This window comes from Hippocampus zosterae, chromosome 7, assembly GCF_025434085.1.
Source record: "Hippocampus zosterae strain Florida chromosome 7, ASM2543408v3, whole genome shotgun sequence".
Lineage (NCBI taxonomy): Eukaryota > Metazoa > Chordata > Actinopteri > Syngnathiformes > Syngnathidae > Hippocampus > Hippocampus zosterae.
This window is the reverse complement of record NC_067457.1, coordinates 24282803-24307893: the sequence shown is the minus strand read 5'-3', so window position 1 is coordinate 24307893 and position 25091 is coordinate 24282803. Positions and strand designations below refer to the sequence as shown.

General features: G+C 49.1%; 5 protein-coding genes across 12 annotated transcripts in view; 3 read left to right on the top strand and 2 right to left on the bottom strand.

The window, feature by feature from the left end:
* Nucleotides 1–336: 336 nt before the first annotated feature.
* Nucleotides 337–3637, bottom strand: LOC127603620 (tapasin-like). The gene is made up of 8 exons (XM_052070036.1): nt 3228–3637; nt 2552–2737; nt 2040–2276; nt 1607–1966; nt 1175–1498; nt 967–1068; nt 774–802; nt 337–694 (listed from the first exon to the last, which is right to left on the bottom strand). Exons 1-8 carry the CDS (start codon nt 3295–3297, stop codon nt 683–685), a joined length of 1320 nt encoding a protein of 439 aa, XP_051925996.1. The 5' UTR covers nt 3298–3637; the 3' UTR covers nt 337–682.
* Nucleotides 3638–4307: 670 nt separating this feature from the next.
* tap2a (transporter associated with antigen processing, subunit type a) lies at nt 4308–8560 on the top strand. 2 transcript variants are annotated; one of them, XM_052069999.1, is made up of 11 exons: nt 4317–5029; nt 5164–5278; nt 5590–5720; nt 5832–6037; nt 6222–6419; nt 6512–6640; nt 6806–6994; nt 7146–7319; nt 7522–7681; nt 7852–7988; nt 8105–8560. In XM_052069999.1, the coding sequence occupies exons 1-11, from the start codon at nt 4516–4518 to the stop codon at nt 8306–8308; spliced, it is 2157 nt and encodes a 718-aa protein (XP_051925959.1). In that variant the 5' UTR covers nt 4317–4515; the 3' UTR covers nt 8309–8560. The 2 variants fall into 2 exon arrangements, with proteins under 2 accessions (XP_051925960.1, XP_051925959.1); XM_052070000.1 differs by lacking the exon at nt 7852–7988 and having other exon boundaries at nt 4308–5029; nt 8105–8241.
* Nucleotides 8561–9950: 1390 nt separating this feature from the next.
* On the top strand, nt 9951–17744 carry brd2a (bromodomain containing 2a). The gene is made up of 12 exons (XM_052069998.1): nt 9951–12072; nt 13597–13903; nt 14000–14137; nt 14212–14362; nt 14515–14714; nt 14879–15439; nt 15530–15658; nt 15750–15944; nt 16023–16279; nt 16348–16667; nt 16744–16869; nt 16978–17744. The coding sequence occupies exons 1-12, from the start codon at nt 12041–12043 to the stop codon at nt 17103–17105; spliced, it is 2544 nt and encodes an 847-aa protein (XP_051925958.1). The 5' UTR covers nt 9951–12040; the 3' UTR covers nt 17106–17744.
* Nucleotides 17745–18423: 679 nt separating this feature from the next.
* hsd17b8 (hydroxysteroid (17-beta) dehydrogenase 8) lies at nt 18424–22623 on the top strand. 2 transcript variants are annotated; one of them, XM_052070057.1, is made up of 9 exons: nt 18424–18537; nt 19321–19523; nt 19648–19764; nt 21186–21281; nt 21404–21489; nt 21556–21640; nt 22045–22087; nt 22320–22394; nt 22478–22623. In XM_052070057.1, exons 1-9 carry the CDS (start codon nt 18492–18494, stop codon nt 22495–22497), a joined length of 771 nt encoding a protein of 256 aa, XP_051926017.1. In that variant the 5' UTR covers nt 18424–18491; the 3' UTR covers nt 22498–22623. The 2 variants fall into 2 exon arrangements, with proteins under 2 accessions (XP_051926017.1, XP_051926016.1); XM_052070056.1 differs by having other exon boundaries at nt 21541–21640.
* A 908-nt stretch (nt 22624–23531) lies between these two features.
* col11a2 (collagen, type XI, alpha 2) overlaps nt 23532–25091 on the bottom strand; it is a 30142-nt gene continuing 28582 nt past the window's right edge. For all 6 annotated transcript variants that reach the window (XM_052069971.1, XM_052069973.1, XM_052069974.1 and 3 more), the window contains one exon: nt 23532–24983. In XM_052069971.1, the coding sequence (XP_051925931.1) occupies nt 24837–24983 (147 nt within the window). In that variant the 3' untranslated portion in view covers nt 23532–24836. The remainder of the gene's footprint in view (nt 24984–25091) is intronic.

Here is a 25091-nt window from a genome sequence, read left to right as displayed (position 1 = left end):
TTTTTTTGTCTCTTGCATGATTCTTGCTCATTAGATTACTTGAAATTGTGGCGAAAAATGTGCCGCAAAATGAGGTGACGGACGAAGAATCCTAGCTTGTCGGTGCCAGACTTTTCTCTGGCAAATGATCACATCTCTGTGGACAAATCTTCGATACATTCAACAATTACAGCACGCAGGACTGTTTGCTGTTTGGATGGAAGAAACCTTCACACGGGCACACACGAATGATACATACTGTATGAAGAAAAAAAAAATGATTTACTCATGATACCAACGTTTCGATCCCAATGATAATCAACAGAAGGACAGCAATAAATTGAGTTTGATGTACCATGAGTTCAGAATCTTGTTTTATTTTCTTGACCCTTAAATTAAAACCAATATCGCAATAAACAAACACGTATGCGATAAAATAAACAAACCTGGCAACTTTCTGGAGCAACTCAAACACGTTATTCTACTTTGATGTTGTACATTTAAAATCCTCAAAACACACAGCAACGTTTGCGATTAATATCAGAGACCAGCAGAAATGGATTCATTTTTCATTTTTGTATTTAACAAAACAATGTCTTGTTGGTTGTCACAATGACAATAAGGTGTAACAAGGAAAGTAAGGCAAATGTATTGAAATACACGACGGAGTTTGGATTTTCCAGTGTCACGCCACAAAGCCTCTTCACTTCTCTTTCTGCAGAGAATTCAACGTTAAGAGTTCAAATACGGACAAAACATTTGGCTTGACATTTTTTTTTTAGAAAGAACCTCACCTTGTCGGTTTCCTCTGCATCAGTTGAACCTACAGAAAACGATAAAGACATTCACTTTGAGGCCAAGGCTTGCATAAGCGAAACCACGTTCTTTTTTGTTTTGCTCTTGGTGGCTGCCTCAAAGGTGCAAAGGATAACATGGCGAAACATTGGCACGGAGACCTCACGCATTAGATGAGCAAATTTTGGCCACCTGTGGGGAGGAAGGTCCAAGAGACGAACTTGATGAGGCCGTAGAGTACCAGGGCCACGCCCACCATCACCATGGAGTCTTCGATGGAGGGTGTGCTGAAACCTGAGAGGACACGAGTCATTTTTGGACTACATCCGAAACAGGCTGATCTGACCAAAAATTAAAAAAAAAAATCCAGATTGATAGAGGAAACGTTCCATCATATTACCGATGACTCTGAGGGCCACGCTGGCACGCCGCGTACCCCCGGGATGCTCGGCGACACAGGTGAGCTCCCCCCCGCCGACCAGCTCCGGATCAGACGTGTCGAGCTCCAAACGGGTGTCCTGGCTGTAGGTGCCGTTCCAGGCCTGCCTGTGACCGCTGAGGCGACCGGGTCCCAAGGACCTGGTCTTGCCATCGGGGCCTTTCCACTCCCAGTTGAGCTCCAGGGAATGGGGGGCAAAGCCCGAGGCCTCGCAATGGACTGTCAAAGTCTGCCCGGGAGCGCTGACGGGCAACGAGGACGGGTGGATGGACAGGGAGGGAGGTTCTAGGAGGGTGGAAGTGGAGTTGTAAACCGTGCGCCTTGCCGTTCTCTGTTTCCATGAAGGAAATGAAGGACATTTGCGCGACGTACGATTGTTAATGATAAGCTCACCTGCAATCTCCAGCTGAATGGCAACCTGCGCCAGAAGGTGCGGCAGGTACACCATGCAGATGTACATTCCGGAGTGGTGTACTTGGGCTTCCTGCAGCACCAGGGACGCGTTGCCCTTCCGGTGCAGCCCCTCAAAGTCCAACATGGCGCCTTCCTCCGGCGAGTCAGACAGCCGGTCCGATTTTCCGTCGTAAGCCAGAAGCAGTCGGCCGTCGCCTCGGTACTGGTAGCGCCACTCCACGGCAAAGCCGGAGCCGCAGAGGGGCGAAGCGGTGTTAGTCCAGAACTGGCAGTCCAGCAGCACCGGCTCCCCAAGTCTGGACTGCACCACCAGCGTGCTGGAGGTCACGCTGAGAACCACTAAGGAGGGAAACAGAAAAGGACGAGCGTGAGAACTTCTCCGAGCCGAGCGACGCGAAACCGCCGTCTTTACCGTCCAGCTCGTTGGTTCCGGTGTCCGCGCGCAGGATGCTGGACGTGCCGTGCCGTCCCTCCAGGTCCTGAACAGCCGCAGAAAACCAATCGGCTTGTAGGTATAAAGGGCTGAGCCCATCTGCCAGAGAGGCGGCCCATGTGAGAGTGTAGAACTGCGGCTGGATGCGGCTGAGCTCATAGTGGGGCTTCCGGGAGGAACCTTTGCGTGAGCGGTGGCACAGAGTCGCCGCCGGATCTGACCAAAAGTAGAGATTTAGTCAAAGACAGCCTCACTACACCTGACAAAGTTGAATGGAGGTCAGTGCTTCCTGGTTGCGGAAGACATTTCACCTCGAACCCAAAGGTCTTCTTCAGTTCGAAATTGGCCATCTGGAGTCTCGTTAGTTACAAGTTTGGTGAACGTTTCCCTCAATGGGGGTCGCATGAGGTACTTCACGTCTTAAATTTAGAACTGAAGAAGAACCCTTTTGAATTCAACGACAAGGAGTCTGATTGCACACGCCAACAGACCGGCAACAGCATAGACTCTCAGGAAGCTGGGGTCGGCCAAATCTTCGAGGCTGGCTGCACGGTGGCCTTCTGCCCTGATGTGAAGAAGGGACTTCTCCTGGCTTGGGGGCGCCGTCAGATCTCCTCGAGCCACTTTCTCGTTCAAATACCAGCACTCCAGCCCAGGACAGGAGTGACTGCCAAAGGCTGTGGAAAGGCCACAATCAGATAACAAATCATGCCTTTAAGGCATAATCGAGTATTTATGTTGCTGCCTTGAGCAGAGCAACAGTTGAAAAGAAGGCAGTACATTTAACATGAACTGAATAAGTCAATTCAATTTCTGGAATATTTTTTCAAATACTCTGCACTTTAAAAAGTTTCAGCTGGTCTCATTGTTGTTGCGTTCTGAGATACGTACGTCCCCCATTGGTGCATACCACCAGCAAAAGTTAGTTGCGATCACGAAACTTAGCCACAAGGGGGCGTGCGCACTAAATTAGGTTCGAAACGTGTGCAAAAGGAAGTTGTAATCGTCATAACGTTGCATATGCGTGTATTAGGTCATTAATAAAACCACAACCTAGGATGAAAAGCTCTTGAGTATCGTTCGGTACATTTGGCTGGAAGTGATTTTTTTCGGGAAAGTACATTTTAAACAGTTTTTAAAATGTCTGTCGAGGGGAGTGTCGCATACCGTGAACGAAGTAGCCGAGCAGAAAGACAGTAGACGTGGACCAGACGTTCGTCGTGGTTGTTCCTCTCATCCTTGCTTCTCCTTGTTCTGGCTTTCGTCTTCTTTTTGTTATTTTTTTTCGGCAAAAAGGAGACCAGCAACGTCTGTCGAACCGCGTCTGTCTTTCGCCAGTCTCTCCCACCCGACAAACTTTCGCTTTCACTATTCGCTGCAATTTCGCAGAAGAAAAGCGTCAAGTTTCCATTTACGGCAAGGGTGCAAAATAGATAGGAAAACACCAGCAAAGTGAACAGAAGTCACTGAATGAGACTACCTCATTTTTTTCACACATTTTAAAACAGATCACTAGTGTGTATAACTAATCTTGCTTCCATAAAACTACGCCATGGACTACAAGCCTGATAGACATACACAGCTACAAAATAATTCCTGCCCATGGTGAAACTGGCACGTTTTAGGGGTGACTCTGTCTCATGCCGATACCTGGTTGGTGCTTTGCAATACGACGATAATTCGTTCCTTCAATTCAAATCATGCAACTCCTTCTCGTGTGCCACACTGACCACCGAGGGGCAGTATAGTACAGTCATACAGACAAACAGAAGAGCCACCAGTCAGTCTTCCTTGTCATTCAATAAGATGCAATATTTTAAGTTTTTTGAGCCCGCTCAGGATGAGGAATATTTGCCTACAAGCATTGTTATATTGCCTGTCTTACATTTGCGAGTTGAAATCAATAAATATCCGCCAAGAAATCAAAGAAGAGGCGGTAAACACGTACGACTTTTTGCGCGCAGCCACGACTTCCAAAGATGAAGCAATTTGGACAAGAGAGTTCCTCCCCTAGCCCGGAGCGACCCGGAAGAGGAAGCTGTTGTGCCTTGTATGTTGCCCAAAACAAGATAACACAAGAGACCAGTTGGACCACTTGATGATTTGGGTGCGACTTGTTCAAGTACAAAGCATGAAAAATGCGAGCAGAGTTTACACACCCTTCCGACGGAAACATAAGCAGCTTAGTGCTTTAAAAGTGGCAATTTTAAAAAAATGGTTGCCGCTCCGCGAACAATATTTATTTGTCTCAGCTGGTCCGTGACACAAACAATGGTTCGGAGACCACTGCTTTCCGGGGTCTTTCAAAACCATCTCCAAATCAGAACAGAAAATGTTTGACTTGGCGAGATTTGAGATCTTTTCTTCCCCGCCTTCATATAATGGAGGCGTTCATGCGCCAGAAGTGAAACGAAACCGAAATGGAAATTGACAATTGGACCGCTCGTGCGTGACAATGGCGAAAAAGAGTTCGGGACTTCGCCAAGCTTTTGCTGCGTTTTGGGCGCTGGTCGCGGACGCCTGCCTGGTTGCGGCTACTGCGCGGACGCCGGGGTCGGGGAGCTCCTTTTGCCTGTCGGTGTGGCTGTTCGCGCTTCTCCGGTGTTGCGTGGCGCTGTCCGTCATCTTCCTGGTCAACCTCGGCGAGCTCCCCGCGGCGCCGGCTCGTTTCCTCGCCTTGCACAGCGCGCTCCCCGCCGTCCTGGAGAGCCTCGCCGCCGCCTTGGGGCTCGGCCACCCCCCATGCGGCGCGTCGATGGCGGCGGGGGTCTCGCGCTGCTGGATCATGTGCGCCGGAGCCTCGCTGGCCGCTGCCTCGCTGTGGGAAGTCGGCGTGCCAGACTCTCCGAGTGGCCGGAGAAAAAAGCGACAAAAGCCGCGAGTTTTGTTCATGAGGGTGCTTCGGGTGTACAGGCCGGACTTGGCTCTGCTGATCGGAGGGTTTTGCTTTCTCACCCTGGCTGCCGTCTGTAAGTTACACGGTTTCGCTTTGAGTATGAGGGAAATGACTGCGGGCGGGGGGGGGGGGGGGGGGGGGTGTATCAAGGAGTACACTGTGGTCTACTGCCCGTTGAGGGAATTTATTCTTGTGCGCGTGTCTCAGGTGAGATCCAGATCCGCTATTACACGGGCAAGGTCATTGACAACCTGCGTGAGGATTTCGAGCCGGATGACTACTTGTCAGCACTGCTTCTCATGTTCGTGTTCTCAGTGGGAAGGTGAGAAGAAGCATCCTGACTCCCAAAACGTCAGAGCTCTGCATAATGCAAAGGCCGATGAAACATAATCACCAGGTGCACACGTAAATGCTTATAGGAATGAAAAACATGTCCGTTTTCAAGGAAAAAAAAGTGTTTTTTTTCGTGAGAAGTTGGTGGTTTATTGTGGGTTTTTTTTCCTATGCCCATTATGTACTGTAGGTAAACCACTTTGTAAATAAAAAATAAAACGTTAATCACGAATCATTTGCAGACCCTTCTGACGACCCAAGTTTGAGAACTTCTGCTAAATCTTGTTTTTGTTTGCGCAGCGCGGTGGGCACCGGCAGCCGAGGGGGTCTCCTCATGTGGGCCATTAACTCCTTCAAGTGCAGAATGAAGGCAAAGCTCTTTCGTGCTCAGACCAACCAGGAGACGGCGTTTTTTGACACCGTAAAGACAGGTAAGGCAGAGAGCGTGGTACAAAAAATAGTGCACGGCAAACAGGCGGTCATGTCTGTGACTCCTCACCAGTGTGATGAAAATATCGATCTTGTTTTTTTCTCGGGCGCAGGTGAACTCACCTCCTTGCTTTCCAAAGACATCCCCATGATGGCTGAAACGGTTTGTCTGAACATCAACGTTTTGCTGAGGACGCTTATCCAGACGGTGTACACGCTGGTCCTCATGGTGAACCTCTCATGGATGCTAACATGTTTAGTGCTCTTGGAGGTCCCCGTCATGGGCCTCATCCAGACCATCTCCAACAAAAAGCAGCAGGTAAAGCTTGACAGAGCAATCACGTACATTGATTGTCGCTAGCTGCGCTCACAGTTCAGTCCAGTCAAACGGATGGATTTCAAGTCGTTCGAATGAGATGTCCCGGTTGAGTGATCTTCAAATGAAGCCACGCCAAATCGATGACTCGCCCGCACCCAGGAATGACGCGACCTTGCGTTCGCAGCGGTTGACGCAGGCCACGAATGACGCCATGACCGCGGCAAACGAGACGGCTAACGAGATCATCTCGGCCGTTCGGACGGTGCGGAGCTTCAACGGTGAGAAACACGAGGCCCGTCGCTATGACGAGCGGCTGATGGACACGCACAGGATCAAGAGCCGGCGGGACACCGTCAGGTTAATCTCCCTGTTGGCGCAACGGGTAAGATGCTGGTTTTTGGCAACATTGGATTTGGGGCCCTCAATTTGTGCCAAGAAGAATAAGAATAGTTTTGTGTGTGTGTGTGTGTGTAGCTGACAGGCTTGGCCGTTCATGTGCTGATGCTGTGGTACGGCAGGCTGTTCATCCAAAGGGGCCAGATGACCACCGGGAACCTGGTCTCCTTCATCCTCTACCAGTCAGACATCGGACACAACATCCGGGTAACGGCGCTGAAAACCTCTGCTTTCTAACGCGGTGGTTTTCATTCCGGTGATCCGCAGGGGTCACTCCCACCCCTCTTTGAGTTTAGGAGATGGGTTCAGCAGAGTCGCGGGTCAAAATAGGCACGTCGGTACTCGTCATGTTGGGAAAACGTCTCTTCCCAGACACTGACCTACGTGAGCGCCAACATGTTGAACTCGGTGGGTGCCGCCGGGAAAGTCTTTGAGGTTCTGGATCGACGGCCTCGGATCAGGACGGATGGGAAACTCGCACCCGAGTCGCTTGCCGGACACGTCATCTTCCGCCATCTCAACTTCGCCTACCCGGCACACCCCGACGTAGCGGTGCTGCAGGTGGGAGTCGCATTCAAGTCGAGGTCGAGGTCCCCGTTCTTCACCACCACCACCACCGGACCACCCCCAGACAGAGACATCCAATGGGAGAGCGCGTTTGCCTCCAGCGATTCCTTCCTCTTAAAGCGCATCCGATCCAATGTGTCGTTAGGACTTCTCTTTGGAGCTGCCGGCGGGTCAGACGACGGCGCTGGTCGGTGCGTCCGGAGAGGGAAAGAGCACCTGCGCCGCTCTGCTGAAACGCTTGTACGAGCCGCAGGACGGAGAGATCCTGCTGGACCGCGCCGAGCTGGGATCGTACGACGGCCGCTATCTCAGCGAGAAGGTGAAAGCCCAAACCAAAGCCGCCCGTTTTCGCCGGGTCGCTGACCAGTATGGCTTGAAACGTACGTTTGGGGATTTGGATTATTATTTGATGAATGTATTTATTTTTGATACATTTTAATGGGGAGGTCAAAGGTCATGCTCCAACATCGCGTTTCCCAATCACTATCCAAACGAGCGTCTCGCGTCGTGCTTGGACACAGATTGCGGTGGTCAGCCAAGAGCCGGTCCTCTTCCGCGGTTCGGTCAGACACAATATCGCTTACGGCTTGGAGGACTGCTCCCTGGACGCCGTCCAGGAAGCGGCGCGGCAGGCCAACGCTCACGACTTCATCTCACGGCTGGAGAAGGGCTACGACACGGGTGAGCGCAACTTCTGCCTGGTGTGCCGTCGCCGATCCGCAGGCTCGTGTCGGGGCTTGCCGAAACTCACGTGTTGCGTGCTTGATTTTGGCTTGCTTCGTTAAAACCGGGCAGGCCAGAACCAGAGACTTACTTTTGACCTGCGCCGCGCTGATGCGATTGTCTGTCAGAGGTCGGTGAGGGCGGCGGCCTGCTGTCCAAGAGCGAGCGGCAACGCGTGGCCATCGCCCGAGCGCTGGTCAGACGGCCGCGGGTCGTCATCCTGGACGAAGTCACCAGCTCCCTGGATGAGCCCAGCGAACGCGAGGTGCCGCTCCGACAGGGGCTCCAATCGCCAGAGTTCTTGATCCGGGAACCTCGCAGCCCTCGGCTCCAGCTCAAACTCATCGTCAAGACGTTCTCTGTTTGTCCCACCCGGCACAGGTCCTGCAGGGTCTGTTGAGGAATCCTGAGCGAAGCGTGCTGCTGATCACTCACAGACTGAAGAGGCCCGAGACGATGGACCAGATCGCGGTGATCGGCGACGGTGGCATTCGGGAGCGAGGAACCCACCGCCAGCTGATGGACCAGAAGGGAATCTACTATAAAATGGCAGGGGGGGGACGGGATGATCAGAAGCAAACCTAACCTTCCTGCAGTCCTACCAGAAACCTGCTGGCATGTTTATGTTGAGAGCGTCTGATTGATTATTTTTCCCGCTGAACTAAGCGGAGACAAATTGGTTTTCGAAAGGACGACCAACGTTCAACAGTAAACTGAACTCTTCAAGGGCAGTGATGTTTTTACAGAGTGTACCACTAGAGGGCGTCTGCGTAACTCTATTGATGCATGTACCAAACAGACTGACTGGTTTCGAGATTAAAATCTTTTAAATGGCCACCCCGAATGTCATCGGTAGCTTTTTTTTTTCTCTTCTTTGGATCTGTTGAATCAGTGATCTCCTGAGCCTGCGTTGAGGGTTTCCAGTGATTGAAAAGGTCGTTTGGGATACCATTCACGTGGAAATGGCTCACTGTATCCTAGAGTGTGGTGAGTGGAATGCTGCTGCCAGAATTTGCAAGAAGACGACTGGTATGGTGTGAACGCATCATGTTGTTTTCTCAACGGCCACCTGCCTCTCTTGTTCGCAATCTCGCTTTCATTTAATGGCTCTGCTGTGCAACTCGTTGTCACCATGAGCTGCAGATTCTCCGGACCAGGAGAAAAATGCGCCCATTTGATCTTCCAGTCTGCTGAGGTAAGACAGTGCTAAATGCACTCAAGCATGGTCTACTGAGCCTGTGTGTTTGCGAATGAGAGCGAGAGAGAGAGAGAGAGAGAGAGAGAGAGAGAGAGAGAGAGAGAGAGAGACTACTTGATGAGTCAGAGGCGCCTGATCGTGACGTCGTCCGCTCCTTCCAGGCCACCTCCCGCACCAACCATACCAAAGTGGCCCGGTGCAGACTGGACCTCCTCTATCTAACGAGATGCTCACTAATTGTACTTGAGGATACTGAAAATCGAAATTGGGACTTTGTAGTCAGCAGCTTACTTATCCAGTATACCAACGTGTCACCCCTCATGGAGGCTGGATAAATTATATGTATTTAACGGAGGAAAAATATGCGTGACACGTCTCTTGCTTTTATTATAATTTAAGTATCATAACACGCACAGCATATATCGCGGACAAACCGGAAAATGGAACGGGTCCTTCAAAGTAAGACGGGAAATAATTGAGAGCATATTTGTCTGTTCACAACAGACTTTCAATTAAGTTGTTTCAAACTATCAGGGGGGGAAATGAAATGACGGGTCGCACGCAGTAATACAGTACAGTACTACTTAAAAGAGACAGTGAATGAAATGTATTTTTTCATTTATTTGTCACTTTTTTATTTCGTGAAGTAATTGGTGACATTATTTTTGTAAATAGCACATGCAAAAAGTAATTGTTTAATCGAATGTCGTAAAATGAATCTAATTATAATATTCCAAACACTTACAGACCAGCTGACTTAGAACAATGTCCTAACCATCCCCAAGTCCCTTAAATGATGTACTGTATAATGACTCTAAGTTATTATCAGTTGGGAGGTTTCAACGTGACAACAGAAAAGACACAAATTAGAGGACACAAATTGTACTAGTCCTATTGCCTCGAATCAAAAGTGAAATCTCGTGTTTTATTATATTATTGGAAGGGAGAAAAAATATTGTTCTCATTCACTCCACGTTTGTTGATACGGTTAAAAAAAACAGCAAGACGATTGCGTCATCTCACCAGCCTCCATTGCAGTGACGGGCGCGCATGCGTAGTGCTTTATCTCTACGCAACACGACTGAGCTCGTGAGCTGTCATCTTTTGGGACAATTTTGACGCTTCTAACACCTTCTACTACACAAACTGGATCCTTTACAGACTCTTGTTTCGCGGAGGGATTAGCAGAAATTACAACGAGTTAAACTATCGAAATTAAAATGGTAAAAAGAACGTGTCTTGTCACGTGACCAACGCTGGCCAATCACCAAGAGACTAGCCCCGATTGAAGTCTGCTCTTTGTTCGGATTACTTTGGTGTTTCGACCCGAAACTGTTGAGAGGAATTATTTTCTGAATTTCTACGTGGGGGACGCGAAGAGGACGATTTTCTTCGCTTCGCCTCATCCCTTTAAATAGGCACGTCGGGGACCCATGTTGGAAGGGGTCATTTGAATTGCATGGCAATCGTTTCCAAGTTTGGCTCAACTGTTGGGTTTCAGGGTGTATCTGGTCACGTGATTTCCCCTCCCCCACCCTTCCCCGAAGAATGGGAGAAGGGCGGACATGTTGAAGGGAATATGTTGCTTAAAAAAAGTATCGAGTTGGAAGACCAGAAGATGTTTTCAAGACAAGTTTCGCCGTATTTTTTGGATTTACCAATTTGCATTTGTCTTTATTTTAATCCTTAGGATTTGGGGGTATACTTTTTTTGAACATCTCTTATCTCCCCAAATTTCACTTTGATCGCAAAATATCCCGCACCACCACAACGTTTTTTTTTGTAATGTAGACATTGTGGTTTGATTTGCATGTTTCAGTGACATTGCTGGTCGTCTGTAACCTTGGGGAATGGGGGATGGGCGCATGTGATTGGGTAACCATTGACACGTTGGACGAATTTGTTGTTGGGGTTTTGGTTTAGTTTTCTTGCACGTGGGCATTGCTTTGTGATGTTACGGATAGGATTCACTTTAGCTATTTAATACCAGCTTATACTATTGGTGGTGACGTAACGCGTTTAGCAAGATGGCGAATTGTTTTACCGGGTGTAAAAGAAATTGGTAGTCATTTCCAATTCAAGTAGTTCTAAGCCGGTTGTAGTTTTGGTATGAAGAAACCAGTCAGTTTATGAGCTTGAAAGTAGTTTTACTCCAGCAGCACTTAAACTGCTGCGTCATCCTGTTGTTCCGGTTGCCCGGCATGCAGTCATTGAACTTTATGATAAAAGCTATTTTGATCGCCACTTTTTCTTCTTTTATGATGTCGCCACGTTTGAGTAACCGTTTCCATAATATGTTCTTTGTTGGCCACGCGGGTCATGTTCTATGTCGTTCCGTCCGTTTGTGTCTTTCAGTTGAGGCAAACCACGATTGTCTGTGTCGTTTGTCACACGTAGTGAGTATTTAGAGGTATCGTTCGGGAAATTTATTCGGATCCCTGAGCACAATTCGCTATTTTAAACCGTCTTCGTCGTGCTTTAAGATGGCGACCGGCGCCCCTCTGCGACTGATCTTCTGGTAAGTGGGGAGAAGCCTGAACCGGCTGGTGGCCGCGTCGTCCCGCGGTTCGACCAATCGGCTTGTACATAACGCGCACAGAAATCCCGCGTTACGCACGCAGTGGCCAATCACTGCCTTTGCTTTGCATACGTTGACATAATGCAAGACCTTCAAGTTCGGAGGCGCTTTCAACGTCCTTGCGTGCTCGTGGTCACGAAGAAGGAAAGAACACGAATTCGGGTGGAGAAAGGCCTCAAAGAGTGACACGGTTTTGCGCGATTCTCTTGACATGAAAGGACGTGCTTTTAAGCTTTTTTTTTCCACCTCAAAGGCTTAACCGGCCGTTTCGGGTGCGGTGAGGTTGGCTTGCAACGCAATGAGCGAATCGCAACTCAGAGGGCGGGGACGTTTTCAGCACGCGTGGCCAATAGGGTGACTCGTGGGTTTATAAAGCAGCTGGTGTAGAGAGACGAGCGCCATTTCCACGAAGCAAAAGGAAATTTACGTTGGAGTTGGAGAGCGCCGATAAAGAAAGGGGGAAAAAAAAAAACAACACAGGAAGCGGAACAGAACCGGATACTGTCTTGAATATAGCAAAACGCAATCCGGATCCATCCTCATGGATATGGCCGTAAACCCGCTGATTGACAGGTATCTACTGGTAAACTTGCCTCTCAGCTTTCCATCGGTTGCGATATTTGACAAAATGTTGTCACGAATCTTCGTTTTATTGAGACGAGATGTTGGACTGCCGACCGCTCTTAAGTGTATGAACGTGCCGCAAGGTCCCCCGGAGAAAATGAAGCGCACACGGGAAATGTTGACTCTTGACGGATATCGGACGCGGAGTATATGACGCGAGACTAAAATGTGTGTAAAGTGTCTGTTGGGGTTTGCGTGACACCGGCGCCATATTAGCTTCGCCGCCGCTAGCCTTGTAGCATTAGCTCCCCGCAATCTGTTGTATCCGCCCGTCGTTCCCGTGAGTCCAATGTGCCATTGAGAAACGTAATTAGCGCATTACTATTGATGTAACGACGTGTTGGGTTCCTTCGTCCAAAGCGTTATTCTCCAATTTCGCCGGGTTGTTTTGATTTAGCCCGCCGGTGGTGGCGAATGATGATGCTACTTGACTACCACTGCATTGGTTTGTGTGATCCGTTACCCCGGTTACGGCGCCCACTGTCACTTAAGATTAAGAGTAAAATTCTTTGATTTCTCCCTTTTCACCTAATTTTGCTACCACTATTGCCAATATTTCTTCGGTTCGTCAGATAGCATCGTCACCAAGTCGTTTTTGCATGCTTTCAGGAAAACAGACAAACGCACTCAACAAAGAGTCCGGTTGCCCCGATTTAACTTTTGCAGAGTACCATGACTTGTGAATCTACAGAGACATGATGAACAATGTCTATTTGTTAGAAAGAAAGCTGGTATTTTTTTTGTTTGTTATGACCATGAGCTAAATGACTTGGGCTTACATATGTTTACTTCCATGTTGTACTTTGAAGAAAAAAAATCATAATAAAGCATATTAACTGTCAAATGTTTCCAAAGGCTCCATCATTCAAAAATTGCTGACTACTACCAGACGCTGGGGTATTTTAAAATATTCTGTCCCCCGCTTCCCTCATCTACCCAACAAGGCACGTGATTAAAAATCCCAAAAGTGCCACCCCCCCGCGATGCAGAATGACATTGCTGTAGTTGCATGCTGCTGTTGACAAAGGTGTATGTATAAACACAATAACGGCAGATTCTAATGCCCCCAGCTTCTTGCACTTTCAAAGTGGCCACTGGAGGCAGTAGAGAGTTTTTCACGTTGCAGGTCAAAGCAGTACTTCCTGTGACAAGATGACTGCTACGTGGGCAAAAAGCCAACTTGATAAATCAATTGTAGGCCTTCTGTTGAAAATGTCAAACTTTCCAGCCATGACTGTTACATGGTGGAGGTGCACAGTTTACAGACGTAAACGGTGTCGATGTAAGAAAGGGGGAGGGGCTGTAGGAGGTGCTGTTTGGTCAGAATTACTCAGCGGTGCGGGATTTGTAGACTCCTCACCATTTGTTCTCTGAGTGACGTTATTGGCCGAGTTAAGCAAAGACAATAGATGGAGTATGAAATACCTTCTTGCCGCAAAGTCTTGCTAAGATGCCACACTGTCCTCTCCGCAGCTCCCACGGCGGGCTAGACGTCGGCCTAATGGGGATCACGGCCCTGGAGCAGAGTTCCGGCGCGGCGGGGAAAAGGATCCGGAAACCGTCCCTGCTCTACGAAGGCTTTGAGAGCCCCGGGATGCCCCCGCACAGCCAGACCACGGGCCCCGGCCCCACACATTCCCTGGTGAAAGACCCCGGGCGACGGGGGAAGATGACCAACCAGCTGCAGTTCCTGCAGAAGGTTTTGCTGAAGTCATTGTGGCGCCACCACTTTGCTTGGCCCTTCCACGAGCCGGTGGACGCCGTCAAGCTCAACCTGCCTGTGAGTATGCATCGCGACAAACAAACCGTAACAAAACCAAAGGAGGTTTTGTTGCAAAAACCGAATGCGGGACTTGACGCCACGATGCTTCTTTAGGACTATCACAAGATCATCAAGATCCCAATGGACTTGGGCACCATCAAGAGGAGGCTGGAGAGCAACTACTACTACAGTGCCAGCGAATGCATGCAGGACTTTAACACCATGTTCACCAACTGCTACATTTACAACAAGGTACGAACGTTGCCGTTGGGCCGCGCCGCACCGTCGCCCAATCGCTGACCCCCCCGAACGCGCGTCTCTCGTAGCCGTCCGATGACATCGTCTTGATGGCCCAGTCGCTGGAGAAAGCGTTTCTACAGAAGGTGGCTCAGATGCCGCCCGAGGAAGTGGACCTGAGCCCGCCCCCTGCGCGCAGCAGACCCGTCAAAGCGGGAAAGCGGGGCAGGGGAAGTACGCGTGAGTTCCCAACAACGCCGATTGAAAAGATGTTTTTTCCTCTCGGATCCGATTCCGCCCATAAAACTAATTAGCATTAGCAACAACAGCTACACGTCGCGCACTCAATTTTGAGAACAGCCGATGAACGTTGTCTCGTCTTTGTTCCGCAGTCTCCGGGGGGGTCACCACGGCTCACCAGGTGCCCGCCGTCTCCCAGTCTGTGTACTCCCCGACCACCCCCGAACTCCCCGAAACCATCCTGTCCACGCCGCCGCAGACCATCATGGCCAAGAATCTGGCCCTCCCCCTTCCGAATGAGCACGGCATCCCCTCAATGACCGGCCCCCCTCCCACGCAGCCCACTACCAAGGTGAGGCTCTCCACGGGGAAGAGCTTTTGGTGTGTGTATTCTAATGCAAAAAATGATGCAGTGAAGGTTTGCAGAATAAATGTTGAGCTAGATTTTTTTGTGTTGTTAATGGTAAAAAAAAAAAGTCCGTCTCGTGACGCGATTCTCATTTCTTTTGATGGCAGAAAAAAGGCGTGAAGAGGAAAGCCGACACCACCACCCCGACGACGGTGGCCATGCCCATCATGAGCTCCATGAGCGTGGCCGGCATGGGCTTGGGCCTGGGCAGGGGGCACGACGCCGCGCTCACCCTCACAGCGCTCGGGGTGGAGCACGACGCCGGCCTGAGCCTCGGCCAAGGTCTGGCCCTGAGCCAGGGCTTGAGCCTCGGTCAGGGTCTGGGCCTCAACCAGGGCCTGGCCCTCAATCAGGCGATGGGCATCAACGCCGATCACGGGCAAGTCATGCTGGGTAACAAAGCGCCCGCGGGCTTCAGGAGAGGAGTGAGCGGGCGGCCCATCAAGCCCCCCAAGAAGGACCTGCCCGACTCCATCCTGCCCACGCCGGTGCGTCGCAGCAAGCTGTCGCCGCAGCTGCGCTACTGCAGCGGCGTCCTGAAGGACCTCCTGTCCAAGAAGCACGCCGCCTACGCCTGGCCCTTCTACAAGCCCGTCGACGCGTCCTCGCTCGGGCTCCACGACTACCACGAAATCATCAAGCAGCCCATGGACCTCAGCACCATCAAGGTACACCAGCAAGCGCCCCGCTAGTTAGTCAAGTTAAAAAAAAAAAAATAATTTTAATCCGAACATGAATGTGTCTTGTGGCCCGCGCAGAGGAAGATGGACAGCAGAGAGTATGTGGAGGCTCAGCAGTTTTCGGCCGACATCAGACTGATGTTCTCTAACTGCTACAAATACAACCCCCCCGATCACGATGTGGTGACAATGGCTCGAAAGCTCCAGGTAAGTTTTGAAAAAAAAAAAAAAACATGTTTGTCCCAACTAGCTCGCATTGACCCTGGTGGCCAACGGTGACAATTGCACCCTCCCTCAGGATGTTTTTGAGTTCTGCTTTGCCAAGATGCCCGACGAGCAGCCGGCGCCCCCGAGCTCCTCCTCTTCCTCCTCATCCTCGTCCTCGTCGTCTTCCGAGAGCGAGCTGAGCAGCGAGGAGAGCGAGAGCGAGAGCAGCCCCAGCTCGGACTCCGAAGAGGAGCGAGCCAACCGCCTGGCCGAGCTTCAGGAGCAGGTAGCATTGGTGAAAGCGAGCCCCCCCCATGTCGCCTGCCGTTTTCTGACTCGCTTGCCTCCCCTCCTTCCCCCCCAGCTGAAAGCCGTCCACGAGCAGCTCACGGCGCTCTCTCAGGGCCCCATCGTGAAACCCAAGAAGAAGAAGGAGAAGAAGGACAAGAAGAAGAAGAGGCGGAAAGGCGAGAAGCACCCAAAGATGGAAGAAGAATTGGTCTCCATCAGGCCCACCAAGGCCTCCAAAGTTAGCAAAACTCCCAAAACTAAAAGCAACAAGGCCACCGGAACCCTGATGCCGATCAAGAAGAGCCAGAGCAAGAAAAACAACAAGAGCAAGTGAGTGCTTGCGCGACACGGTGGTAAACCGTCGACGACTTCATCTTTCGGCATCTTTTCTGCGGCAGGTCCAAAAAGGGAGGCGTGATGTTCAGCGTGCCGCCGGCCATCCCGGAGCCCCTCGTGCACCATTTCGACTCGGACGAGGAAGAAGAGACGGCGCCCATGTCATACGACGAGAAGCGGCAGCTCAGCCTGGACATCAACAAGCTGCCCGGCGAGAAGCTGGGCCGCGTCGTTTACATCATCCAGTCGCGAGAGCCGTCCCTGCGAGACACCAACCCGGAGGAGATCGAGATCGACTTCGAGACGCTCAAGCCGTCCACGCTGCGAGAGCTGGAGCGCTACGTCATGACGTGCCTGCGGAAGAAGCCGCGCAAGCCTTACGGTGAGGAAGCCCGGTACGCCTTTGGGGGCGGGGCTTATTTGTATGTGGTCTTAACAACCGTGCCTTCCCTTCAAAGCCATCAAGAACAGCGCCGGAAAGTCACGGGAGGAGCTGGCATTGGAGAAACAACTGGAGCTGGAGAGAAGGCTGATGGATGTCAGCGGCCAGCTCAACTCCGGCAAGAAGCCCGCCAAGGCCAAGTGTAAGTCTTGTTTGCACTTTCTGCCAGTGGTCCCGCGGCTATTAGCGATCGCAAAAAGAAGATTCCTCTCACCAATGACCGCTGCGTTTTTTTTCCCTCCCTCTGTAGTGGAGAAACCGACCGCAGAGTCGAGCACTCAGCCGTCACGCCTCAGCGCCAGCAGCTCCTCCTCGGACTCCTCCTCGTCTTCCTCATCCTCATCATCCTCCGACACCAGCGAGTCCGACTCCGGCTGAGGGCCGGAAGACTTTCAGATGGTGTTTTTGTTTTAACCCCTTTATTTTATTTGCGGGCGGGGTTACCTGACGAGCCCTCTTGTTGCGCCACCCCCCAACGGACTGGACCAGAACGGCCGGCCCCAGCCGAGAGGTGGCACCTTGTTTGGGCTGCATGAGTGGTGGTGGAGGTGGAGGGGGGGCTTATTCTGGGTCTATATTGGACCGAGCGAGGGAAGTTTCATCGGGGGAAAGTTGCGTTGCATGTGTCGGGGGTGAGAGTTTAAGGGTGCTCGAGCCAGAGTCTGCGATACTTCTGGACATGATTTCCCTTCTTTACTGTGCCCGCTGTCTTGACGGTGTGTGTAAATGTTTTGTACAGTTATTGAACTCTTTTCTTTTATAAAGAAGCATTTTATTCCCTTTGTGGGAACCCGCAACCGTTTGTGTGTCCGGGCGTGCGTGCAGCTTGCTGAAGTTCTCCACAGTTTTGACGCAGGCGTTGGAAAGTGGGCGTGGCGCTCCACCTGTGTGACATTTGATGAAGTCGAAGTGGATTTTTTTCCTACCAGTGTTTTGTTTTCCTCTCTTTTCCAGTGTTTCTGTACACTCGATTGCTTCTTGTGACCAATTTGCGAATAAAAACGAAAGCGGTGAGGACATCGGTGTCGAAATGAATGAAGCGATTTTCCCCATTATCACTTTGGAGCAGTTCACCAAGCACTGTTTTTGGGGGGAAAAACCAAAAGTGATAATATCCATGAAGTTGGCAATTATCGGCTCCATCAAAACTACTCTTATTGGGCGTCATTTGCATAAAATCATGTAAACAAAAAAAAAACACAATTTTATGAGGTGAAATGAGCTTTTATCTTAAACTGAACAGATCGCTACAGTACAGAAGTCACCGCAAAACGACATGTTTCTAGATATCATTTCCAGTGATTCATTTAATGTCCTCGTAAAATAATACACAAGTGAATTGGCATTATTTCAAATGGACAATATACGGCAACCCTAATTGAAAATCAAAAGCATGCAAGGTACTGCGTTCAGTCTGAAATGTAGCCTTTCCCATGGCGGCCAAAAAGCTAATATTTGAAGTGATCGACTTAAGGAGGAGGGTGGCCCGATAGTCCAGTGGTTAGCACGTCAGCTTCACGGTGCAGAGGTCCCGGGTTCGATTCCAGCCCCGGCCTCCTGTGTGGAGCTTGCATGCTCCGGAGACAGCTGCGATATGCTTCAGCACCCCCCGCGACCCTAGTGAGGACCAAGCGGTTCGGAAGCTGAATTAAAGATCAAAATCAAAATTCATCATTTTCGTCTCCACTCCTCCAGGGCGTCTTTGGCGCTCTCTAGCGGCTAAACAGGAAACCGCAAAAATACACACACAAAAAAGAAAGCAATATGGCGACCCCCGGGCGACTTGTGTCAAGGTTGGCGGTGGTAACTGGTAAATGAATTGAGCCAATTAAGAGCCACAAAGTGGCATTTAGCAATCGCGTTCACACTCTGAAGTTAACCTTTCAGCGGGCGTTAGTTTGTGTTGTTTTAAATCCGATTGAAGTTTCCAGTTCATGTCGAAGTGTGAGACACCGCAGCAAACCTGAACTTTTAAATAGTGCATGAAACTCATTGGCGTGCGGTAGATTTGCATTCGTCCTCACCTGCACCTGCACGGAGAGCAATTAAAATTCCTACTCGGAGTTCTGACCAACCAAACAGATGAATGAAAAATGAAGCTGCAAAAAATTGGCTAGAACAGCAACAACAAACACTCGAATTTCATTTTCTTCCTCTTCTTCAAACAATGTATTTGACAATAAGTCAACAACAATACATATATACGATCAACAGCGATTTGTGTGTGTAGTGTGTGAGACGTCGGCAATCGTGATTCTGGCAGCCTCGGGTAGATTTAATTGACATGGCGACGCATTGTAGCTGAAATCTGATTGGACAATAGAACACAAACGACGGGAAGCTGCTCAGCCAAATGCATAAAAATTGTGAATGGTAAAACTCCGGTTTTATGCAGAAGGAATTCCGTTTGTTGCATATCAATGAGAACTAGGATCCACTAAATTCTAATGACTGTTAGCCACCTGTAATCCCGCCATCCTTTTTCCAACACTTAGAAGAATCTCTCCCAGCTGACTTTGGGGCACACCCTGGATTGGTACACGTAGACAAACAAGGGACTGGTTGCCACAGTGCGAACGCTTGTCTCATTCAGGTGGCGGCAGCGGCATTGGTCGCGCTGTTTGCCAGCGCTTGGCCTCCGAGGGCGCCTCCGTAGTCGTCGCTGACCTCAACGAGGCGTCAGCCAATGAGACGCTGAAAAGCCTGCCGCGTGACCTCAGGGGTCAGGCCCACATGGCAACGGCGGCGGACGTGGCGTCAAAAGAGAGCGTGAAGACCTTGCTCACGAGTATCCAAGTTTGTCCTTCATTTTACATTGACCCCAAATTGGTCAAAATCAATTGAAGACAAATAGAGCTGAAGAAATTCGATGGCTCACCCAGCTGTTATTCACGAAGCCCCACCCATCCGCCTCCCACAGGCTCGCTACTTCCAGCCACCTTCAGTGTGTGTGAACGCAGCGGGCATCACCCTGGACAACTTCCTGCTCGACATGGAGGAGGATGACTTTGACAAGGTGGTCCAGGTCAACCTGAAGGTAGGACGACTGTCCGCCCAGTCAGCAAAATCGGTTTGGCCCAGCTCTGGGGCAGACACGGCACGTACACTCGGCCCACATACGTCAATGAATGACGGTCCTGCAGTGGCCCACATTCTTTTAGCTGAAAAAAAACGACCATGTATAGTAAGGCGTTTGTAGCTGAAAAAAACCACCATGTATTGTAAGCCGTTTTTATTTTAAAAAAACGACCATGTATAGTAAGGCGTTTTTAGTCGGAAAAAACGACCATGTATAGTAAGGCATTTTTAGCCGAAAAAAGGACCATGTATAGTAAGGCGTTTTTAGCCGAAAAAACCGACCATGTATAGTAAGGCGTTTTTAGCTGAAAAAAACGACCATGTATAGTAAGGCGTTTTTAGCTGAAAAAAACGACCATGCATAGTAAGGCGTTTTTAGCTGAAAAAAACGACCATGTATAGTAAGGCGTTTTTAGCCGAAAAAACCGACCATGTATAGTAAGGCGTTTTTAGCTGAAAAAAACGACCATGTATAGTAAGGCGTTTTTAGCTGAAAAAAACAACCATGTATAGTAAGGCGTTTTTAGCTGAAAAAAACGACCATGTATAGTAAGGCGTTTTTATAAATTAAAAAAAACGACCATGTATAGAATGGCGTTTTTAGACGAAAAAAAAACAACCATGTATAGTAAGGCGTTTTTAGCTGAAAAAAACGACCATGTATAGTAAGGCGTTTTTAGGCCAAAAAAACGACCATGTATAGTAAGGCGTTTTTAGCCGAAAAAAACGACATAGTATAGTACGGCGTTTTTGAGCCGAAAAAACCCCACATAGTATAGTAAGGCGGTTTTGAGCCGAAAAAAACGACATAGTATAGTAAGGCGTTTTTAGCCAAAAAAAACGACATAGTATAGTAAGGCGTTTTTAGGCCAAAAAAACGACATAGTATAGTAAGGCGTTTTTAGCCAAAAAAAACGACATAGTATAGTAAGGCGTTTTTGAGCCGAAAAAAAACGACCATGTATAGTAAGGCGTTTTTGAGCCGAAAAAAATGACATAGTATAGTAAGGCGTTTTTAGTCGGAAAAAACGACCATGTATAGTAAGGCATTTTTAGCCGAAAAAAGGACCATGTATAGTAAGGCGTTTTTAGCCGAAAAAACCGACCATGTATAGTAAGGCGTTTTTAGCCGAAAAAAACGACCATGTATAGTAAGGCGTTTTTAGCTGAAAAAAACGACCATGTATAGTAAGGCGTTTTTAGCTGAAAAAAACGACCATGTATAGTAAAGAGTTTTTTTCGTCTAAAAACGTCTTACTATACATAGTTGTATAGGCCAGCTGTGCCAGCTTCATGCCGAATCCGGGCCAGCTGCCTTTGCTGACTGGGCGGTTGCGCCCACTCGCTTTCCTGCGTGTCTCATCAGCAATGTCTCTCCAGGGCTCCTTTTTGGTCGTACAGGCGGTGGCTCAGGCCCTGGTGGCCTCTGGAGCCACCAAAGGATCGCTCATTACTGTGGGCAGCATTGTGGGCAAAGTGCGTATCCATCTCCCCCATTCCGTCTTGTTAAGTGTCCCAAAGCACCCCCCGCACATGCAAGAGGTCGTAAAAATCAAAGCTGTTTGTCTTTATTTCGTCCCGACGGACTTATTCCCCAGGTGGGAAACATAGGACAGGTCAATTACGCTGCGTCAAAAGCCGGAGTGGAAGGTGTCACCAGGACGGCCGCCAAGGAGCTCGCTCGGTGAGCAGAGCGACCGCCGCCGCCGTGAAATATCTGGGACTCAATGTTCAGATGGTTACATTTCAGGTTTGGGATTCGGTGTAACTGTGTGCTGCCAGGATTCATATCGACCCCCATGACGGACACAGTGCCCGAGAAGGTGATCAGCAAGGTAAAAGTACCCACTTCACACTTCTCCGCGTTATCGCGTGAATTTGACTTTGAAATTAGTATCTGTAGACTTCTTTGGACTTGATTATAAAAAGCAGTTGAGAATCCAACCCATGATGTCTAAAATCATATCCTGCTGTTTAAAAAAAACAGCTCCACATTGTCTAAAATTGACTTGTATCCGGTGTGTGTTCGGCATACATTGCCCCCCAGTGGCCGCCAGAAGGAATGCAGTTTTAAAGAGAACGTTTTTTTCAAATCCAAATTTGCTTCACCGTGACGTCAGTCTTGAGCGGAACACTTGGGGACGTACATTTTGTGTGTCCGAACTGATGTTTCGAATAAATAAACACATCTCTTGTCGCTTTTGGCGCTGTGTCACTGGGTTTTTCTTTTTTATGTCAGATGAAGGCTCTCATACCGCTGGGGAGGATGGGCGAAGCGGCAGGTCACTACAGTAATTTCCACAAACATATCCTTATTTTGGACCGTACAGGTGATACCTTGACTTGCGAATTTAATTTGCTCTGTGACCAAGCTCATCACTGAATCCGGCAGCAGAAGCTTCTGCAGAACGCAAATTTTACTTGTCAACACGAGCCACTCTTAAGTCAAGGTAGCACTGTATTGTTTCGAAACGTCACACGATTGAGTGTGTCATGTGGTCTCCGGTCCTGTAGAGGTCGCTGATGTGTGCGCCTTCCTAGCTTCGGATGATGCTCGTTACATCACGGGGGCCAGCCTGGAGGTGACGGGTACGAAATATAACTTGGCGCGCGCACTTGAGCCACGCTTCCATCTCCCCAACCAACTAACATGTTGTGTCCTTCTCCTTCAGGGGGACTTTTCATGGGCTAAACCAGAAGCCTGCTGAACAATGTGTCTATGCCTGAAATCATAGCGGACAAATTCAAGGATCTCGTCAGATCCGGTCCACCGTGTATTATTTGTGGCCCGTGAAATAAAAACACTGTGTCAACATTGTTTCATGCTAAGTAGATTCATTCCTTTCATTTTGGCAAAAAAGGTCCGATAATCCGCCACCTCACAGGTTTGTGGGAGATCCAGATGCGGATTAGACATCCATTCTGATTATTTGTTTTGTTTTTGCAGCGTTCCAATGAGGACTGTATTTTGAGTTAATGGCAATTGTGTTAATGACACTGAATATTGCCAGAAATATGGTGGCCTTTTATAAATCGCAAAAGCAGTGATTTAGCCAAATGTGTGGAATTGTAATGAAATGTGAGCAGAATTGGTTGGTAACGCTCACCTGCACCTGTTGTACATCATTGACAAGAAGACTCCACTCTCTTGGGTCTTCGGCTTTTTGGGCTGCCTTGTTTCGATGTCCTTCCCCCAGCAGTCGCAAATTCCTTCCATGAAGGCTTTCGTTCCGTGTTGTTCAAACATTTTAAAAAAAGGCAGCAAAGAATTAAACAGCAAAGCATCGTAGGCATGAAAGTCTGATCACAAAAACTTGAAATCACCTGAAACAGAAAAGCGACAACCAGTATACGGGGCGTTTTACCATTGAAATGAATAATTTGACATCAACTAGACCAAATCTTAAGAGAGTATTCATGTCAACGTGCACACTCTTCTGTGCGTTTTGTTGAAAAATTGTCCTCCAAGCGGACAAAAAGATCTTAGGTGAACTTCTGGTCACCAGCAGTGCTACCTTGTGGCCAAACTTTGTAATGCAGGCGTTGCTATTCTTACGTTTGGAAGAAAAACAACAGGCACCAAGTTCCTTTTACAATAGATTATATATTACAGGAATTAAATACTTACACACATTGTAAAATAATACTTCTCCTTTTCAGCACCTTAGTTCCCCGAATGCCCCTCAATGATGAAATGTCTTCAACTCAATAAAAACAAACTAGAAATTGAGGTCATCCTCTCTGAAGGACATCTTTTTTTTTTTTAATTTCGTTTTAGGTTTTCTTGGCCTTAGCCGCCCATTTCCCTGATGCATTTTAAAACCAAAATCAACAGCAATAAGATTGAACAAACAAAAACAGAAAAATCCACAAAAGGGCTGAGACAGACTGGTGAGGCCGGCCAGGGAGTTTGTACCCTGCCCCTGCGTCTCCCTCTTGCCAACACGTTCTGCCCGCTGTGGTCTCTCGCACCAGTGTGAACGCTTCGAACGTGAAAGTCAAAAGCAGCGGCAACAGAGGTGAAGAGAGTCACCTTTTAATGGTCACACTGGAATGGAGGCAACATTGAACAGCACAGGACAGTCCGGGGGGGGGAAACACAATCCAGCATAGCCGCAGATTCTTTGGTTCGGTCTCCCGAAAGGGGGACCGTGCAGAAATAAATACAAATGAAATATACCACATGCGACGGCAGGAATATTTGGCGCTCCGTTTTTTTTCCCTTTCTTTCCTTTTTCTTTTTTTAATGTCAAAGCACCCCGTTGTGTTCTTCAATAAATACAATAGAATATCACTATGTCTGTACAAATGGAGTGTAATGCACATTTGCCCAGCAGGAGGCTCGATGACATAAGAGGAGACAAACGGAGTCAAATTGTTGGCACAATTAGCACTTTTTGCCACACGCGTTCTCTCAGGAAAACAAAGATTTTTATTCAGCGAGGATGGCATCATGCCACATGTAGTTGGTAGGAGGAACACCCATCCCCCCCCGTGCCTCCCAAGGATGCCGAGTGGCGGCCAGGTGAAGGGCACAAGATGCGATCACGCTAACAAGCTGGAGACTTTTTTCAAGAAGTCTGTGGTTCTTTATCACGTGGAAGAACTGAGAGACGGCAGGGGCGGAGCGAAGGCGACGTGACGGAGGAGTGGAGGGGCAGATGGCAGGTGGGTGGAGGGAGGGTGGCCTAGGGGGAGGGGCAAAGGGGGCCTCTAAGGGCCCGCCCGCGCTATATGATGTTGTGCCACCGGAAAGAAACCGCTCCCTCTCGATGGTCCTTCCCTCCGAGACCTCTTCTGATCCTTTTTTTTTTTTTTTTTTTTTTGGACGTCCATTGGTTGTGGGAAGGATGTTGCGTTGCTCACGCAAGACCATCACTGTGTGTGTGTGTGTGTGTTACATACCATTTACAAGTTAATTTACAAATTACTGAGCATGAATGGCTTGTATGTAGGTGTCTCTAAGTGCGCGCACGTGCATGTATGTGTGTGTGTGCATGCATGTATGTGTGTGTGTGTGTGTGCGAGAGATTAGCCTTGGAAGCACACAGGTCCCACTTCAAATCCAAACTGTTGGTTGCTCTCCCCAAAGTCCGACACTTTGATGTCCAGCAGAGGAAGATGTTCCACCTGTGGCGTGTTGATCTCCAGCACCGTCCTGTCGAAGCCTTTGCGATACTGCAGAGACACAAGGCAGCAAGAGGAAGTTCAGACAGATGATTGCCAGATCGATGTCCCGCTGAGCAAAATATAGATGCTTTCGAGCAAGCCTCTCCTGTCTCAAGA

Excerpts from the sequence above, each read along its gene's own strand:
- LOC127603620 (XM_052070036.1), bottom strand. The coding sequence starts at position 3,297 with ATGAGAGGAACAACCACGACGAACGTCTGGTCCACGTCTACTGTCTTT. Across the intron at positions 2,738-3,227 it reads GCTCGGCTACTTCGTTCACG|CCTTTGGCAGTCACTCCTGT; the intron begins GTATGCGACACT and ends GCCTTTCCACAG. Across the intron at positions 803-966 it reads TTGGACCTTCCTCCCCACAG|GTTCAACTGATGCAGAGGAA; the intron begins GTGGCCAAAATT and ends CGTTTTCTGTAG.
- tap2a (XM_052069999.1), top strand. The coding sequence starts at position 4,516 with ATGGCGAAAAAGAGTTCGGGACTTCGCCAAGCTTTTGCTGCGTTTTGG. Across the intron at positions 6,420-6,511 it reads TCTCCCTGTTGGCGCAACGG|CTGACAGGCTTGGCCGTTCA; the intron begins GTAAGATGCTGG and ends GTGTGTGTGTAG. Across the intron at positions 7,682-7,851 it reads GGAGAAGGGCTACGACACGG|AGGTCGGTGAGGGCGGCGGC; the intron begins GTGAGCGCAACT and ends ATTGTCTGTCAG.
- brd2a (XM_052069998.1), top strand. The coding sequence starts at position 12,041 with ATGGATATGGCCGTAAACCCGCTGATTGACAG. Across the intron at positions 12,073-13,596 it reads GTAAACCCGCTGATTGACAG|CTCCCACGGCGGGCTAGACG; the intron begins GTATCTACTGGT and ends TCCTCTCCGCAG. Across the intron at positions 14,363-14,514 it reads GCGGGGCAGGGGAAGTACGC|TCTCCGGGGGGGTCACCACG; the intron begins GTGAGTTCCCAA and ends TTTGTTCCGCAG.
- hsd17b8 (XM_052070056.1), top strand. The coding sequence starts at position 18,492 with ATGGCGACCCCCGGGCGACTTGTGTCAAGGTTGGCGGTGGTAACTG. Across the intron at positions 21,282-21,403 it reads TGGGCAGCATTGTGGGCAAA|GTGGGAAACATAGGACAGGT; the intron begins GTGCGTATCCAT and ends CTTATTCCCCAG. Across the intron at positions 22,395-22,477 it reads GGCCAGCCTGGAGGTGACGG|GGGGACTTTTCATGGGCTAA; the intron begins GTACGAAATATA and ends CTTCTCCTTCAG.